Genomic DNA, 19,155 nt, shown 5'->3' with positions numbered 1-19,155 from the left:
AGGTAATTATAGATATAATGGGACATGTACACACACTTTCACACAAACAGTTATAACGAAAGATTTCTGAAGAAAAGAGTACAAGAGATTGACTTGGTGAAAAAGGGAAACCACAAGTGATACCGACCAATTAAAAGCAGAGCTAGCTAATGCTCAATCTGAAAAACTGAGCACGAGCAGTGTGCCAGCTGGGGAATACAGCAAGGAGAGCTCAACAAGTCAACTTACTGAAAAAAGAGTGAAGAAAAAAAGGGAGGAGAAAAAAGAGGGAAAAAAAGAAGATAGTGAAAAGATAAAAGGATGGGTGGAAAAAAGAAAGAAAAAAAATAGAAAAGCAAAGATAAATAGATGTATGTGAAAAAGATTTATATATATTCAGGAATAGGTATAGCTTGTAAAGAACTATATGAAAAGCAGTTGAATATATTAAAAAAAATAAAAAAACTCATCCAGAAAAAAGGGTGAAAAAGAGACAAAAAGAAAAAAAATGTTTAAATGAATTTTTTTTTAGACAAGAAAAACAAAGAGGAAAACGTCACAGCACCGCAAAAGGCTAATTTGAAGGTAGAAATATGCAGGGGGAGTAAACAGTGAGATTTATAAGAAAAAAAGGAAGAAAAATAACGTAAAGATACATGAGAAGAAAACAGGGAGCAATTCTAAAAGTGTATTGTTTTCCCTTGTTGCTTGCTGTCATTTCGATACCCGTATCCAACTCAACAAATCCTTGAGCAGCGTTCTTTATGTGGTACTTCCAGGTGATTCAGCTGAGTTTTTGTAGAAGCGATGATTCTTTTTGCACTTGTGTTTCATCATTTCATTTCAATTCAGTCACTCAGTCATGTCCAACTCTTTGAGACCCCATAGACTACAGCAGCAGCAGTAGCAGACTGTAGCATTCTGGACTTCTCTGTCCATCACCAACTCCCGGAGCTTCCTCAAACTCATGTCCTTTGGGTCCATGATGCCATCCAATCAACTCATCCTCTGTCATCGCCTTCTCCTCCCGCCTTCACTCTTTCCCACCATCAGGGTCTTTTCCAAGGAGTCAATTCTTTGTGTCACGTAGCCAGAGTATTGGAGTTTCAGCTTCAGCATCAGTCCTTCTAATGAATATTCAGGACTGATTTCCTTTAGGATTGATTGGTTTGATCTCCTTGCAGTCCTAGGCACTCTTAAGAGTCTTCTCCAACACCACAGTTCAAAAGCATCAATTCTTTGGCGCTCAGCTTTCTTTATGGTCCATCTCTCACATCCATACATGACTACTGGAAAAACCATAGCTTTGAGTAGACAGACCTTTGTCAGCAAAGTTATGTCTCTGCTTTTTAATATGCTGTCTAGATTGGTCATAGCTTTTCTTCCAAGGAGCAAGCGTCTTTAAATTTCATGGCTGCAGTTTCCATCTGCAATTATTTTGCAGCATGCAATTAAATTAGATAGTTACAGGACACGTCCACCTGATATTAAACTTGGGGAATAATGGGGAGTCATAACCCATTCTTGGTAGGCATACAACACAAGTGTTGAGGACAAAAATGTATACATTTTCTGTAAATTACCTTGGGAGCCACATGGGTTCCATGTGGCATGGACTTTAGTCATTATCTTTTACCCAGAAGAAGCAATGAATGTCAGTTCATCTGACCAGCTGGTTAAATGCAAATCAATTTAGAGGATTTTTGCTGTATTAGAAAAAAGGTCAAGACCTGAACTTCTCCTCAATTCCCGGCATAATAATAAGCATTTATTGTGTGCATGCTTTGCACTGGGTGTTGCACTTGAGTCCGTTTATTTTCTTGACAGGGCTATCACCAATTAGGAAACCAAGGCTCAAAAGGCTGAAGTGCTTGTCCCAGGTTATATCTCTGGACTCAGTAGCAACTTTGAATTCAGGCTCTCTGACTCTAAAATTCACCACGCTATTCAGCGTACCACTGCTCATTCTACCAGTTTTCCTTATCCTGGCTTGAGGGGTGTCTGGTTGCTTAAAAGTCGGTAGCAGACTGGTAGAATGTAGGCCTTACAGGGGTGTTACAGGACACTTGATTTTGGGGACCCACCTGTTCACCTTTTACTGACTGTAGTGAGGGGTAGTCTTCTCTCATATCTTTGCCTTTTTCTGTGCTTATATATGTCTGGGCTGTGAAAAAATGCACGACTGGATGTCACAGTTGAACTATTCTGGATTTGGATTTTTTTTTTTTAAGTTTGGCATTTGTGCAGAATCACAAGTTTTAGAAAGTGGTAGTTTCCAGACATTTCAGGTCTGATTCACCAACACTACTGTAATTAAAGAAAAACCTGTATTTGTTTGCCCCGTTTTATCCTAACTCACTAGGATGTTTTATAAATAATGAACCTAGATACTTTAGCAAATAGCATCTATTTAGTTGTTGAAGCTTTCAGGGGATTGATCATCTGCTCATAGGTCTCAAAGTCATCCTAATGATGGGAGTTTGCCTGAACACTAATTCATTGGGAAGTGACTGTGGATAGTGAACTATATTGTCATGTAAAGGCAGCTTCAAAATACAGAGTATAGAAATTAAGCAGCTCGACAGTTCTTTTAGGAGATACATTATGAAGTATCGAGAGCTCAAGTGTAATGATTTCAGTCGGTCACAGAGTGTTAATGAATTTTGAATTGAGGCAGTTGTGATTAAGCCTGTTGCCTTTTCCAACACTAATCATTATTAAAATGATGATTGATCTGAGTGATTATGAAACCATTAAAAAGGCATCTGCCTATGCCTGAATTAACAGGATGGATGTAGGTTTTGTAGTTGTAGCCAAACAGGACTTGTAGTGATTTTGATTTCAAGGCGCTTGTTTATTTAGGCTCCTTCCTGTGTTTGCCAACCCTACAATACTATTTTCTAGTAATATTTCTACTATTTTCACAGGGTAAAAACATTGGGGTTGGGGTGTAACGCTTGGTGTGGCTACTTGAGCCTCAGCTCTGCGGCGTGTGCAGTGGCAGGATTAGGGTGGCTTCTCACATTCCCACAACCCCACCCTTGATTGCGGAGATGCTCGTGGAGGCCCTTCTGTGAGCATCACAGCTCCTTCACAGCACAGCTGCACGGTGACAGCAGCCCCTTACTGAGTGCAGAACGTGTGCCAGGCATTTCCACCGTCGTTCTTAATCCTTAGCTCCCCCGGGTCGTGGTGGTGGCACCCCTGAGAGGATGAGGAAGCTGCTGCTTGACCATTTCAGGTCTTTCTCTTGGACCATACATCTTGTCCAGCAGAACCAGAGTTTGGATTCATTCTTCATTATCTTCAGTTTTGTACTTCCTTAAAAGAGTGTTCTTTTGGTAGATCACTGCAGTCTTAAGAAAACTGAGGAAAGACTTCACCTCATCTAATGAATGAAGACATGAAACCATGCTTCAAAAGAACAGCCTCAGGCTCTGTAGAGCCGGCCCAGCTCAGAGAGCCTTTTACCCTAGCCACCCACCTTTCCCATAAAGCAGCCAGAGAAGACAGGCCCCATTTCTCCCTGGTGTCCCCCCTCCCATGTGAATTGCAGACACCCCTGCTCTGCTGCCACCTAAGGGGTGTGTGTGCCTGACAGCGGGAAGCCCCCTGACTCTGGTTGGCCTATGGGCCCGCCTTGGGTGGGGACCGTGGCCCAGGTCTTCAGATGTCCGCATGCTCCCTACCCTACTTCTCTGACCTGCGGTCCCACTTGGGGCCCACAGGGGGTGTCGGTTCACTCTCTGTTCTGGTCACATTTTACGAGCTCTTCCTCACTTGTACTCGAGGTGGATCAGGGCAGGTGGGCAGGCTGTGAGGTAGATCGGGTCTGCTAGGACCTTCCCTCCTTCCCATGTCCAGCGCCCAGGCGTCCACTGCTGCTTTTCCTGCCTCAGGTGCTCCGTGTGCTGGTGCTGCCCTTCCTTCTCTGAGTTTCAGTTTCTCCATCTATGAGAGCACAGTGTTCTTGGGGCTCTGGAGTGCCTTCTGGATCTGTGGTTCAAAGCCTTCCCCATCCCATCCTCCCTTCTGTGGTCCTCTGCAAGCCTGCATATTTTTTTTTTTTTTTAATTTATTTGGCTGAGCCCATCTTAGTTGTGACATGTGGGATCTAATTCCCAGACCAGGGATTGAACCTGGGCCCCCTGCATTGGGTGCTTGAAGTCTTATCATCTGGACCACCAGGGCAGTCTCCAAACCTGCATAATCTTTCTTCCCATAAAAATTCCTGTCTTGGTCTTACCCAATCTCCATTCCTTCTTCTCCAGGTAGCGCTAGAGTTGGCTGACTCCCAGGATGGCCTCACTTGGTCGCCTAGGACAGGCAGGGAACTCACTGCCCAACCTTGGCCTGAGTCGCTGTTTCCTTACGTGGAGATTCAGTTCTTCTTTGTGAAACAGACCTAGGACATGTACCTCCATTCCCATTGCTTTCTGGGTTGATTCTGTTTTACTGTTTGGTTTGATTCGTGGGTGTTTGGCTCTGTACACAGTTAGGGATTTTTTTCAGTACCTTTTAACTTGAGGAGTTTTGTGGATGTATGTGTGTCTGGCGGTGGAAAGAGTATATGAGCAAGCAAAAGTGAGTGGTTATTTTTACCCACTGGTGTCCACTGGTAGATGCAGATTACTGGCTTTCAGAGCTATATTTTTCAATTTTTAAAACTTTTGCCAACAAAAGTATATACATCTTACATTTATGTATATATTATCTGAGACATGTTTGATGCAAATATACTAATAAGTTCTGGTATTTGCTGTGCAGTCTAATAATTTCCCTTCTGTTTTATTTCATTTTTTTCAAAAATTTCTGGATGTAAACCACAAAATTAATTTCAGATGTATTCCATTTAAAATGTCTTCTCCGTTACAGTATAAATTCCATGAAGGCAGGCAAAAATTAATCTAGTTCCGGCCATTTCTCTTATGTCCCCCATAATCCGTGTTCAGTTCACATTTTCAGCTGATTCTTCTCTCCGTGAAAATCCTCTGGAGAAATACTTCTATGTTCTGCGAAGCAATTTCATTCAAAAAGATAAGGAAACTTGTGTCACTGGTCTGCTTCTCTTCCATAGTAGCTGTTAGGAATCTCACAGGGACAGTAATGCAAATGACTTCATCGTATGCGTCTTCATTAAGCTCTTACTCCTGCTTCATTTTACTTTCTCTTTCTTGTTCATTTTTATCTCTTATCTTATGCCTTTGTCCTAAATATTTTGACTTTCAGCTGATTATAAGGATGCTCAATGAGAAAAACACAGATCAGACATACGCAAAAGTAGAGACAGTCCACCATGATCTTGCTCTCAGAGGCAAGCCTTTTCGCTTTCCGGTATCTCGGCTGCAGACTGGCTTGTTAAGAGGTCTTTTCAGACACCAAGGCTGTCATGTTATTTGTGTTACTCCTGTACTAATGTATGATGGGCATCCTTCCTTGCCCTGTCTGTAGATCTCCTTCTTCTTTGAAACAGTCATTTAGCATTCCCTTTCTTACTTCAAATTTTTATATTCTTGCTGCCTAGAATTCTTTTTTGGAATGAGACAGACCTACATAAAATTTTACCTTAAAAAGATCAGTAGCAATTAGTGACTAGACCTAGCCACCTGACCAAGCAGAATCCCCTCTAGTGACTGCTTCTGGAGCCCCTGGTTTTCCTGGGAGTGGAATTACTCCTAGAAAGCCCGTGTGGGTTCTGAGCTTGGCGGTTGGTGGGAGAGCCCTCCCCTCCCCCTGCTTCTGGGAAGTGTTAAGTGACAGGTGAGGGGGAGGTCTGACTGAAGGGCCAGATCAATATGAGGGGTGCTCCCAGCTCGAGTGGGTCTGCAGACACTTAGTTCTGCTTAGTCACTGCCTTGGGTATTGATTCTACCTCAGGACCACAATTAGGTGCTTCCTGGTTTTTAAGCCATCCAATGTCTCTTAAATTAATTTTACTTTCTAATACTAAAACAATGATAGATTATAGGCATGGAGTTATTAATCTTCTGAGTAAAGGTATCACATGTTTTATCTCAGTTATAGACTCTGCAGTTTATGTATTTTTAAACTTTGATTCATGAATTTATTCAGAAAGAAATGATCTATATTCCTATGATCTCATACAATCCCTGGAAAAAAAGTGTACCACCAGTGAGGGTTGTTCATCCCAAAGGAGTGGTTTTTATGGTAGAGAAAAGCACATGGTGAACTGAATGGCTCCTGTTCCTCCTGCCCGCACCCTCCTCATCCCCACCGCCAACCCGCAGGGACTTGCTCCTTTGCTGTGCAGGGGAAGAAGGGGGTGACACGGAGTCTGGGAGCAGGTGTTTCGCCTCCTGAGCGCTCCGTTCTGTGATGTGCCATAGGCGGACTTTGCTGGGTGGTCCAGGAGGTGTGGGAGCTGTTGCAGAGGGGTGTCTGTCTCCCTGAGAGTGGAGGCAGTGCTGACCCTGGGCCAGCTCCCGCCAGAAGGAGATGCCTGCACTGGGGGTGGGCAGCGAGCTGGGCCCTTGTCCTAGTGCCTGTGTGGTGAGTAGTTAGCATGGGCTTCACGCCACGTCCCGTGCTGTTCCTGGGGCGCAGCCAGGTCAGGGCAGTGTGTAAGATAGAGGCAGCACTCAAGTGAGCTAGTGTCTAGGCGTGTGCAGTCCACACAAAACCTGTGTTTTACCTGTGTTGCCTCATTCATGCTCAGCGACAAACCTAGCCTTCATATTCTCATTTTATGAAGAAGCAGTGACAAAAGAGGGGTAAAGACACTTGCTTGGGTCCACACAGCCAATAAGTGGTGGATCTGGAACTTGTCCCCAGGCTCTTTGCTGCCACTGGACTAGGTCACAGTACATTTGGACACATGATTGCAAATATTCTTAAATGGGGATAGCACTGCCCAGCAGGTACCAGCACTATTACAGTCAGCTGCTCCATCCATAGGGTGCCACCTCAGATTTCTCTGTCCAGGTTGCCTGGATGACCCAAGGCTGAGGTCCTGGTGGAGCTCCATGAAAGCCCAGGCTAGCTTTGATGGGTATGGGACCAGTGGGGAGGTGTGCTTCCCCCCCAGGCAGGTGCAGTCAGGTGTCTGCAAACCAAGGGGCATGGTTACTGCTCTCTGTAGTTGCTGTTCACTGTGACCCTCACACGTGATTATAATAATAATCCCTTCTTTGCCTGTCTTACTCCATAGGTTGGAGAGTCCCCTGAGGTAAGAGATTGGAACATGTTTCTCTCTTTCAAGTGCTGTGTCCAGGTGTGCAACATAGTGTGTTTACAGGCATACAAGTGAGCATCAAGGGCATGAAATGAGTTTATACCCAGAATTCAGATGTCAGAAAATTTAACCGTAGGCAGATGTGAAAGGTTTTTCTTAGTTCTGTTAATGGGAAAAAGGAATGGCTGTCTTCGTGTCAAAATGAAGATGTTTGGTTTTAAACTTATTCTGTTCCTGCCATTTTGAAATGTTTGCTCATTTCTTTTCAGCCAAGGAGATGGACAAGTTGGAGCATTTGACTCATGTCAGGCAAAAGAAGCAATGCTAAGAAAAGACTTCATTTCTAAAATGATGGGGTTTGGCAGTTTTCGCATGACCTGGGCCCATTAGATCCCAGGGAGGCAGTGAGCTACTTTGATCAGCCCCATGTAGGGCACGTAATCTCACTGCCATTTACATTGACCTGAGCTGTCAGAAGAGGATGTAAAGGCCTGACACAGTTAAGGAAGAAAGCCGAGCTCTGTAATTCCACCCAGAAGAGGCGAATAGATCTGGGTCTGGGTGTCAGAACTACTGGTGGGGCTCAGAAATGCAGCATTGGGCTATTCTTTTTTCTTTTTTGGTGGATGATGCCGTCATGGTATTTTTTGAAGCTAAGCTCACATTTCTCTGTTGCATATGATGTAGATGCAGTGGTTCTTGTCTTCAAGGTCCTAACAATCTTCAGATAATACAAGACAACGCCTCATAGGTTCACCTTCCCAACTTAGAGCAGGAAGTCTGGAAAGCAGGGCAGCACGTTGCCCCTCTCTGCCCCTTTCACGGCCTCATGGGTAGTTAGTACTCAAGCATTTGTTGTTACGATTAACTTTCATGATTAAATGCAAATGGTGCAACGTTTGACTCTGAGGTGGCAAAGAGTTTTGACTCACATGCCCACTCCATTCCAGGGGTGATGCCTAATTGGGCAGCGTGTGCAGCTGTGTTAGGGGACAGTGGGGGGCTGCCGACTGGAGACTGGTGAGGAGTGTCTGCTGCAGGGGTGCCTGGGGAGCAGAGGCAGTATGTACCTGGGGGTCATTTGTCTTCCCCGATAAGTGCATCATGCTTATGAAAGCAGGAGCAGAAGAGCACTCAAAGGAAATGAAACTCCTCAGTCTTTCCTGAAAGGGTGGAGTAGGCTTTAGATCAGTAGAAAGAAGTGCTTTCAGTGATGGAGAGGAGCAGCAGAGACCAGAAGTTCCAATGAGTGTGACGTGTATGCAGGGTGTTCTGGGAGCTGACGCACTGGAGCAGAGGGAGTCGTGGAGGAGGAAGCGGAGTCGGGTGGGATGGAGGCCCTTTGTCTGGTGGGGTAACGCATCAGGTGGTTGTTGGTATGTATAGCATAAACAGATTGTGTAGAGGTCCTTGGGGATGCCAGATGGAGGAATTGAGACGTGATACAGTCCTCTGCTTTTCAAGAAGCTTTCCCAAATGCTCCAGACACAATTAGTTGTTCCAATCCATATCTCCCTACAGGATATTCCCAGTGCTCTACTTTAGCTGTGATCATTGTCTGCTGTGTCTATAAACGTTTACATATACATCTGCTGTTCTCCTTTAGGACATGGACAGTGTCTTAGTTACCACTGATCTCCAGTGCTCAGGACCACATCTGGTATGGAATAGACACCCAGTGAATATGGTTGAGTTAAACTGAAATAGGGTTCCTGAACTGCCAGCCAAGATGGGGCAGATCTGGGCAGTGCCTTTGTGGTGAAGCTGGGTGAGAAAGTGAATGGCTGCAAACCATAGAATGTACCTACCTGCTACCAAGGGGTCCCAGGACGAGTGGAATGGGAGGCAGGGCAAGTCTGAGGCATCAAGTTTACAGGAGTGTATAGAGTCCCAGAAACCACGTAGGGTTGAGGACAACAACATGAATGAGATGGAAGAATGAAGTCAGGAAAACTGAGTCTCAGTGAATTCCTAGAGGCAGTTGCTTGCAGGGCTCTTGGGTCCTAAGCCTAGAGAACCATTCCTAAGCCTGTGGGCCAAAGGGAGTCATCCAAGGAGTTGAATCTCTTGAGAAGTGAGGAGCTACTGAAGAGTCTCTTTAGATTCTTTAACTTTCAGAGAAGCAGAGTGATTCTGTAGGCCCCTGATATTTACCTAGGACTTTAGTTAGCAACTGACCCAAAACCCAGCCTAAACTGGCTCAGTTTATTGGCTTTTGTAACTGAAAAGCCCAAAGTCTGGAGAGAAGTTTGGCTTCAGGTTCCAGGTTCAGCTTGATCCAGGGACTCATATGGTGGCATCAGAGCCGGGCGCTTGCCTCTGTCTTTCCATTTGACTCCCTCTCCTCATCTTTAGCCTCGACTTCCCTTGGTGTTGGCTTTTCATCTTTATGTCCTCCTGGCAACTCCAGGCTTGTAGCCTCAAAGAGCTCAGTAGAGCCAGTGGCAGAACGTCTGGCCTAGCGGCTGAGTGAAACCCAGGATTAGTTCTGACTGGACCTGGTTGGTGGGCATTGGGTCACGTGCCTATCCCTGGGCTACTAACCTGGGTCACAGGCCACCCCTGAGGCCCCTGGGCTGAAAGTAGGGAAGAAGCAATTCTCAGAGGACAGTCAGGAAGCTGTTACCCTGAGAGTTTTGCTAGGTAACAAGAACCGTAAGGAGCCACCCCCTGCCAGCGGCTTGCTTTAGCTCCTGCAGCCTCTGTACCGCCAGTGAGTGGGGAGGCCACAAGAGAAAGGGCCCTGTCAGCTTCATCTGACTTCTTCCCACCGATCAGATGTCTTTGAGTTTGGTCTCCATGGAGCGGTCAGCCAGGGCACTCACTGGCCACCTCCATTTGTCATCTCAGGTACCTTCTGGATGGCATCCTGTGCAGTGGCCCTGCCCAGCCTGGGTGGTCACTTGGCTGGCATCGGTCCTGTAAGCTTTCTGTCCCATCTCCTGATCCTCCTGTCGGGATTCTACTTCCAGAGCCTTGAAGTGTGGCCTCTCCCTGTCCTGTTGCCAGAGGCCTCTGATGGCGAGTGTCTGACCGTTCGCAGGGCTCTTTCAGACTTCACTTAATTTGGTTTTCACTGTCACCTGGGTGGGAAGGATGAGTATCCCGGTTTTATAGATGAGGAAACTGAGAGGCAGGGGGGCGGATGACTCAGCTGAGAGCCACAAGAAATGGACTCAGTCGCGTGTGCTCTTCAATGTGTACTTTTAAACCAAAGGTGAAGAAGAAGGAAGGCACACTGACTATTCCAGCCAGTCTCTTAACATAAGTCTGGCGTCCAGCTACCCACTGGCAGCCGTCTAAGACTTCGTTCACACTCGCAGAGGAAAGCCTCACCTCTGTTTACATGCTAGTTCTCTGAGGGGAGGCCATCTGCTGTCCCCCCTGCCGTGGTCTCCAGCAGAGTTTACAGGAGGTTGAATCACACATAGAAACCCTGTACGAGTGGCTAAATGTGTCTCAGGTGACACATTGCTGAGAGCACCTCCTGGAATGTGAGGCAGCAGGTGTGAGGGTCTCTCAGTGACCTCAGGTGACCTGTTCACCTGACAAGGCAGCAACTTCTCCTGGATCTTGCTGCTCCTGGTTGGTCATCCTCCCCAGCATCCCTGGGCCCTCCTTCTGAAGTGGCCTCCTTCTGAAGCCTGAGTCTGGACACTGCTGCTTATGTCATAAAGAGTTGTAGTTTCCCAGCTGGAAGACATCATCATTCAGACTTCTTGTTTTACAGATGAGAAATGGAAGCCAAGCCTCAGAACCACCCCAGGTCCATGTGTCCCTTGGTTCCTTTGGTTCCCCCTCCCCTCACACCTGTGCTCCTGCAGCCCTGGACCTCTCATCGCCCTTGACCGATTTGCCTTTGTGGGTGCTCCTCTCTCCTACGAGGCTGGGAGGTCATGGTACAGAGCGGAAGCTGTAAGGTTCTTCCTGGGTGTTTAGTCATGGGTGTTTTCCTGGGACAGGGCCTGTAGTATTGTTATGGGTGGGATGTCTGTATCCCCACATGTTGATGTGTTCAAAACTCAACCTAATAGGGTGGTGTTTGAGGGTGGGGCCTTTGGGGAGTGATTAGGGTTAGATTAGGTCTTGAGGATGGGGCCCTCATGATGGGATTAGTGCCCTGAGAAGAGGAGGAAGGGTGAACTCTCTATGTGTACATTTCTACCAAGGAAAGGCCAGATGAGGACAGCATGAGAAGCCAGCCTTCCACAAGCCAGAAAAAGTGTTCTCACCAGACACCAGATCAACTGACACCTTGATGTTGGACTTCTCAGCCTCCAGACTGAGAAATAAGCCTCTGTTATTTAAGCCAGCCGGCCGATGGTATTTTGTTACGGCAGCCTGAGCTGACTAAAAAAATTACGGAACATCTTAGCAGGAAAGGCCGTTGACTAATGTTTGGTCAGAACCTCTCATTTTGCCCATTTATCTCCTCATTTATAAATATCGAGTATCTGTTTTTGTGACAGACTTGGAAATACAGTGATGTATGAAATAGAAATGGTCCCTGATTTTATAAGAAATTATCATTTATTGGAATAGACAAGTATCAAAGAGGTAGTTTTTTTTTTAATTTAAATTTTCCGTTGTGAAGAGTGCTGTGCAGAAATATGGTGAGCTTTGCCAGCATATACCAGTGGGCCTGAATTTTGTCTGGGAGGTCAGCAGAGGTTTTGCTGAGAAAGTGTCATTTAAGCTGAGCTTTGAAGGACAGATGGAACTTAGCATGATGTAAAGGCAGGAATTGGGTGAGGCTGGAGGGAGGCATCCTGTGGTGAAGAACAGGGTGTGGACCTGAGTGAGTCGAGGCTAAGTGGGGCTAGCAGAATACAGATGCAACTCCAGGCCCTGTGTTCTCTCCACAGCTCCGTGCTGGGCTTGTGTCAGTCCCGGGTCAGGGTTGTGTGCTCACCAGAGATGGGCGTTGACACCTGTAGGGGTAGGGCTAGCACACAAGGTGGGTGAAGCAGAATGGACTGAGGTGTGGAGAAGGGAAAGCATGAACTTGGGAGCATAGTGGAAGGGAGCAGGTCAGCCCGTGACGTGCAGTGGATGCTCTTGCAGGAGAGGAGTGAGGAGGCTGGAAGGGACAGAAGGGTGGAAGGTAAGGGTGTTCACAGGGGCTCCAGCTGGCATTGAAAGGAAGGACCTGGGAGACGCTGGGATCAGCTGTTCTCTACAGTCTGACTGTTGAGCCCAGGCTTGTTCTAGGAAGGGTTTTTGGTAATTTAGAAAGATTCCTGCCCTGCTTGTTTTGCTTTTTGGTACATATGCGAGAACCCTAAGTTCTCATGTTTTTATGCCCCTTGCAGTCTGGCCTTGTTGCTTAATGCCTTGTCTTTTTTTTTTTTTTTTTTCTTTTCTACCTCCTATTGGGACCCATGAGTACTTTATGTGTGCCCTGTATGGTGTTGGAAAGTGAAAATGTTAGTTGCTCAGTCATTTCTGATTTTTTGTGACTGCATGGACTGTAACCCACCAGGCTCGTCTGTCCATGGAATTCTCCAGGCAAGAATACTGAAGTGGGTTGCCATTTCCTTCTCCAGGGGATCTTCCTGACCCAGGGGTCAAACCTGGGTCTTCTGCACACAGGAAGATTCTTTACCATCTGAGCCATCAGAGACTGGTATGGTGCTGGATGCTGGGATTACAAAGACAGTTAGAAATGATCTCTGCCTATAAGGAGCCCAGGTGGAGGACCCAGAAGGGATGTGTGTGTGAATGGGGAGACTCTGTGTCTTTTACTGCCAGGGTGTATGCCAGGAGACCTCTGCAAAGACTTGAGCCTTAGGGGTGATGAGCAAAGCAAAGAGATAAGCCTTACCTGGCTCACGAAGCCTCTGTTGATCTTTTGACAGCAGGTGGGGACTTCTGTGAGGGTAGGGACCAGGCTTTCTGAGGGAGACACAGGTGCTCAGGGATGCATGAATGGAGAGAGAGATTCATGATGGATGAATGTTTGTATCACAGTGCTAGTAAAGGGATCCTTGAAAATAGGACAGCTGACCTCCAAGTACAGGTAAGGATCCTGGCATCAACTGTTCCCTGCTAGTTGAGTTTCTGTTTCTCAAGGCTCTGTGTGGGGTTAACTGGTTTAGAGACTCTTGCTTTAGAGCCTCTCCTGCTTGGTGAAACCTCACTGTTGAAAGAAGGTAAATCAGGTTTCAGAATTAGATTTTCAGCTTTCATTTCTCTAGTGACTTGGGTCTCATAGGGGACTTTCATCCACATAACAGAGTGGTCTCTGGTGAAGACTTGGTGCTTTCTGCTTTCTTAAAAGATGGTTTGGCTGGCCCTGCTCATCCAGGATCCCCTGTTAGTGAGGTGGATCCCTGCTGGTGTCTGGGTGAGTGTGCCTGGCAAATGCAGGGAAATTGGGGTACAAGAATTATGTACTCTTCTTGTTTGGCCTGGAGTAGGGCTTTTAAGTGGAGAAGGCAATGGCATCCCACTCCAGTACTCTTGCCTGGAAAATCCCATGGACGGAGGAGCCTGGTAGGCTGCAGTCCATGGGGTCACTAAGAGTCAGACACGACTGAGTGACTTCAGTTTCACTTTTCTCTTTTCATGCACTGGAGAAGGAAATGGCAACCCACTCCAGTATTCTTGCCTGGAGAATCCCAGGGATGACGGAGCCTGATGGGCTGCTGTCTATGGGGTCGCACAGAGTCGGACACGACTGAAGCGACTTAGCATAGCATAGCATAGCATAGGGCTTTTAAGGTACAGCCCCTGCCCAGGGGCCACCTCACTTCATGTTCATCTCTGGAGGGCTCGCTTGCCTCTCTTCAGTCGCTGCATTCCTTCATCCTTACCGTGGTGGCTTCCTTGTGCTCCCACCCACCTGGGACTCTGGCTGCGTGTCTCCTCTGTGCAGCCTCTCACTGTCCTTCATCCAGGTGCATGTTCTCACCCTATCTGGTAAAGAACCTGGCCTTTTCTGGTGGCTTCCTTTCAAATCACTAACCAGCATTCTTTTCTCAAGTGAGCAATCCTCTTGTGAAATAATTACCTCCCCTTCTAAGGATTGTTGTTTTGCAAGATTTTTCTTTAACACTGCATTTGCTTAACGTAGAAGGGTATTTGTTTCCTAAGAGTCCTTTTGAACAGCAGGATTGGGGGCCAGGATGACCTGGCTTCTAGGCAGATTGGTCTGCCATGCTCTTCAGGCTGTGATTGGTCAGCTGGCATCATGGTAGAATCTCTGTAGTAAAGAACTGCATTAAAGCAAGGTTACATTTCATATAATCAATTCCATCAAGTAATGTGCGGAGGATTTTGGAAAGAGAAGCCAAAAATCTTCAAAAAGGAGAGAGGGGAGGATGAGAGAGGGATAAAAGAGCCCTAAACAATTCAGTTTCACAAATAGCCCTTGTATTATTGTGGCAAAATTACTTATAAGTAAAAGCTGCAGAGGGAAAACAAGCTGTGTTTGGTAGGTGTAGCGTACTCTCTGTTCCCTGTCTTGTTTGTCTGCTCTAAAGTATAGTGCTGTGTTGACGTAGAGACGTTACTGCTCTGAATATTGATGGGAGCAAAAGCCTTTTTTTTTCTTTCTGTTTGGCCCAGTAAATAAAGCAGAAAGGATAAAAAGGGAAGAAGAATTGTAAAATCGACATGCTGTTTCCTGCTGATCTTGTTCCCTTACAATTCTAACTAACTCTCAAAAACATCCTGACGGTCTACCTTTGGTGGCCAGGGTCCAATTTGAGGGCAGCAGATTGGTTTATTCAGAGAGTTTTGCTTCTGGTTAAATCTTCTCCTTTTAGGTCTCTAAGTTAGGGTCACTACCTCATCAAAGCCTTCCCGAATCTCTCCTCTGCAGTCAGTAGTGACGTCGGTCGCTGTTCTTCAGAACATCCACAGTGGCCTGAGTGTATACCCCGTGGGAGCTCACCAGCTGGGGATGTGGCGGTGAATGGGAAAATGAGCCCTTGCTCTCACGAGGCTCACAGGGACTCCAGAGAGTAAACAGAGGAGTCCTTGGAGGTCTGCCTGGGGGACAAAGTGGCACACGTGCTGTTGCTCTGGGAGATTTCAGCTGCTCACCCCAGCCTGGAGGGTGTGGCTGCTGTGCAGAGGGATAGGTCATGGTCCAAGAAGGTCTTGCAGCCTGGTGAAGGGTGGTGTGGGGTACACGGGATGAGCCAGACCGAGAGAGGACCTATTGGGCGATCTGGAGGAAGCATGAGTGTGGGGGCTGGGGATGAGCAAGACTTTTAAAATTGAAAACACATGGACTCTGGCTAACTTTCACCACAAAGGAATTTATTAGACCACTCGGATGGTGTTCTGAGGATCAAGTGGTGCTCTTGAGGGCATGTGAGGAATGACACGGACCTGAAGGGAAGAACTGATGAACTGGCTTTTCAGCATGACCACTGGGGAGTGGAGAATGGGGATAAAGGCTGGGGTACCTCCAGGGTTGGACAGTTCCCTGCTGGTAAACAGGAAGAATGCAGTGGCAAAACTCAGGGAAGTCCCATCTGGGACTCGTCTGCGATGGAGGGGTAGTACTCTGGTGGCAGCTAGAGCCCAGGGTGGCCTAGACAAAACATTGCTTCTGTGGAGCAAAGCAAGTCCTTGCAGGAGTGGTGGTTGTTTAGTCGCTCAGTTGTGTCTGACTCTGCAACCCCGTGGACTGCAGCACGCCAGGCTTCCCTATCCTTCACTATCTCCTGGAGCTTGCTGAAGCTCATGTCCATTGAGTTGGTGATGCCATCCAACCATCTCATCCTCTGTCATCCCCTTCTCCTTCTGTCTTCAGTCTTTCCCAGCATCAGTGTCTTTTCTAATGAGTCGGCTGTTTGCATCAGGTGACCAAAGTATTGGAGCTTCAGTTTCAGCAGGGGAGAAAGGGTCTAACCCTTTGGCCTTATCAGAGGGCAGAACTGCTTATCAAGGTGCAGAACTGTTCTTTGTCAGTTCCCTTTCCTGCAATATCTTCTGTGTATCACATCTGAAACCCTTACCTCCTGCACTGGACTAAACGTTTCAAAGATAGGAACACTGTGATGATGTTTTTCTTATCTTGGCTCCTGGAGTGGGGCCCATCGTGGAGAAGAGGTGCTCACTAAGTATTTCCTGAGTCAAATTTATTTGCCCTCTTGCACTAGGCATCTTGATAAGTGAATTCCATGACTTCTGTTTTCCTTAGGCATTGGTAGCTTTCCTCAGGGCTCACAGAGAATTAATATTAGCAGAGGACTTTATGGTCCATGTAAAAGAGTTTTAATTAGGATTTTTCACTTAGTTGTTCTTTAAGTAGCTTTTTGCCAGCACATACCTCTTGTAAAATTGACCTCATACATCTCAACAGTCCATATTTCTTTTGAAACCCAAGCCATACAAAGAAAACCTTAGTAAAAGAGGAAAGAACTAACATTTTGAGACTTGCTGTTGGATGCATTTTCTACAATTCTTGGAATTACATAAGTTGGAGTCAGAAAGATTCTGAGATTCCCATAGCATGAGGGTGGCATCTCAGAGATCTGTGGCAGTAAGATGAAAGTGGCTACTGAGTCTGTTACGGGCATTCCAGGACTGAGCCCAGGCTCCCTGGGAATGTGTGTGGTTACCCATCAGCACTGTCAGCTGGGAGAGGTGGCACACCAATAAGGTGGCCATGGGCTTGCCATCCTGAATCCCCTCCTCCCACACCCTTACTGTGCAGGTGAGGAAATGCAGGTCCAGAGGACAGGAGGGGCTTGCTGAGGTCATCTTGCTGCTCAGTGACAAAGCCGATCCTGACCTAGAAGTCAAGGTGGAAACCCAAGAGGAAGAGAGGGTCAAAGCAGACACATCTTCCTTTCTTCCCAAGGACATTCTGTTCAAAGCCCCGAGGGAATCTTTGTAGCACCCTTGGGCTTTCCTGGGGGCCTGATTGGGCGAGCTTAGGAGGAAAACATGCTGCGTTTTGCAAATGTGCAGAAATAACAAACACGCGGTTATGTCCTAGGCAGGGTCACCATGCACACATCAAGGCAGGTGGCAAGGAGCGAGCGTGCAGTCCAGGATGAAAAGTGCTTTACACGTAGTTGCTTATGAGACAGTCAGTGTTAGAATTAAAATGCCTTCTTGCTCCAGGTGTAGTGTTAATTGTTCATTTCTCATAATAAAACTTGGCTTGGAGTTAAATGCTAGTATTTCTGAGACACTGATTCTAACCCCTATTTCTTTTTCTTCTTCTCCCCCACCCCCAATTTTTTGTTTTGTTTCTTTGTTTCTCTTCACAGGAAAAAGTAGAATATGCCTTCCTGATTATTTTTACAGTCGAAACATTTTTGAAGATTATAGCATATGGATTATTGCTACATCCTAATGCTTATGTTAGGAATGGATGGAATTTACTGGATTTTGTTATAGTCATAGTAGGGTAAGTCCCTTTTACTTGGGGAAGTGTTTTTTTGGAACATGGAAGGTGGGGAGTAACAGAAAACAGTATTTTAAGGGCACAGGCTTGATGCTTTATGCTGGTGATTGTAGCCAGAACCTGTCAGGAGTTCTTTGAAGCCTGGCGATGCCAGAGACCAATTTGAAATTCTCTCATTGCTGTTACTCCCTCTTTGAGGAACGTGTTAAGGAAGGAAGTTCAAGCTCAGCTAGTGATGTGAGAGGGTTCTTCTTACAAGGCCTTGGGCCTTTACAAATAGGCCAGCTCTGCTGGTGGTTTGAGTCCAACGTGTAGAGCTCTTATACTTAACACCCTGTTAAGTTAAAAAACCAAAATAAAGCAGTAATAAATCCTTCATAGCAGTGAGATACTCTGCTATTTAACATCCCTTGAGCAAAGCTATTAATTTTTTTCTGCTGCCTTGGGGGAAAAGATTTGGCACACTACTATCCCATTTCAAATAACAAAACAAGTGCTTGAAAAATGTCAGATATCCGGCATGAAGTGAAATAAGCCAGAGAATGCAGAGAAGCAGACGCTATCCCCGCATCCTGTCACAGGAAGAAGACACCAACAGTTTGAGTTAAAGGAGAATGTTAAAAAACAGTGGCCTGTGTTAGTTTGGTCCTTCAACACCTGGAAATGTTTCCAGCAAGAGAGAAATGAATCAGTGTCAGAGGAATGCTGGGTCTTTGGACCAAATACCTACACAGGAAAATAAGATCTATCCCTTCACTCAGTCTTAGTTGCCTAGCTGTAAGATGGGTTGTTCCTAAAATGGTATGTATTCCCATAGAGAGAAATTATTAAATGGCCTTTCTGTTTTCATCTCCATAACTTCATTCAAATGCTTTTTGCAGTTGAGCAAGGTGATTTTTTCTTTTGGATTATTATTTATCATGAATCCTTTACTTTTTCATGGGAGACTAATAGTGCTGGATATTTGGAGAGTGGGATAAATTTTGAGCCTCTTCTTTCAAATCTAGGAAGATAGAGTGGGATCCAAAATGGTAGCCCAACAGTATTATTAGACTTATGGAAAAAAATATTAACTTTTGCAAAAGCCACCCTAGTACATTGGCCCCTAAGGCATTATGGCAAAGATAGTGCAACTGAAATGAACAGGCAGTTGATATGTATCACGCCTTCCTGTATTTGGTGAACTCTAACAAAGAATGGCAAGCAGGAGCCTTACAGGCCTCTCGGTTCTGGAATAATCTTGGTGTAACTCTCCTGACTCTGGACCGTCTGTTCATCTTAGCTCCATTTCTTTTGTCCCACCCTGCAATCAACTTTCCATCTGGAGGCACTTTTCCGACTATCATACAGCACAAAGACAGGGAGGGAATCAAGCAGAGAGTGGCGATCTCATTGAGTTGCAGAGACAGAGACGAGAGTTTAGGAAGGTTGAGATGGCTAAAATTGGAGAGGCATGGTATGGGAGCAGCGAGGGACCTATTCAGAGGAAGAGGTCCATAAATATGCCTTGGGGCCCTCTTGAGGTTTGGCTGAAGCCTAAGCTACACGTACATGGGATGATAGTCCATAAGTCCAGGCAAAGAATACTACTAGGGAAAAAGGAAGAGCTGGG

At 46.1% G+C, this 19,155-nt stretch overlaps 1 protein-coding gene across 5 annotated transcripts in view; it reads left to right on the top strand.

Annotated features, from left to right (window-relative positions):
- The window catches only part of CACNA1D (calcium voltage-gated channel subunit alpha1 D), a 346,003-nt gene that overhangs the window by 162,139 nt on the left and 164,709 nt on the right, over positions 1-19,155 (top strand). For all 5 annotated transcript variants that reach the window (XM_070359809.1, XM_070359808.1, XM_070359810.1 and 2 more), the window contains exon 4: positions 17,407-17,546. In XM_070359809.1, the coding sequence (XP_070215910.1) occupies positions 17,407-17,546 (140 nt within the window). The remainder of the gene's footprint in view (positions 1-17,406; positions 17,547-19,155) is intronic.

The sequence above is a fragment of the Bos mutus genome, chromosome 22, assembly GCF_027580195.1.
Source record: "Bos mutus isolate GX-2022 chromosome 22, NWIPB_WYAK_1.1, whole genome shotgun sequence".
In the NCBI taxonomy this organism is placed as follows: domain Eukaryota; kingdom Metazoa; phylum Chordata; class Mammalia; order Artiodactyla; family Bovidae; genus Bos; species Bos mutus.
Note: the sequence above shows the minus strand (reverse complement) of the source record. Positions and strands in the feature narration are given on the sequence as shown.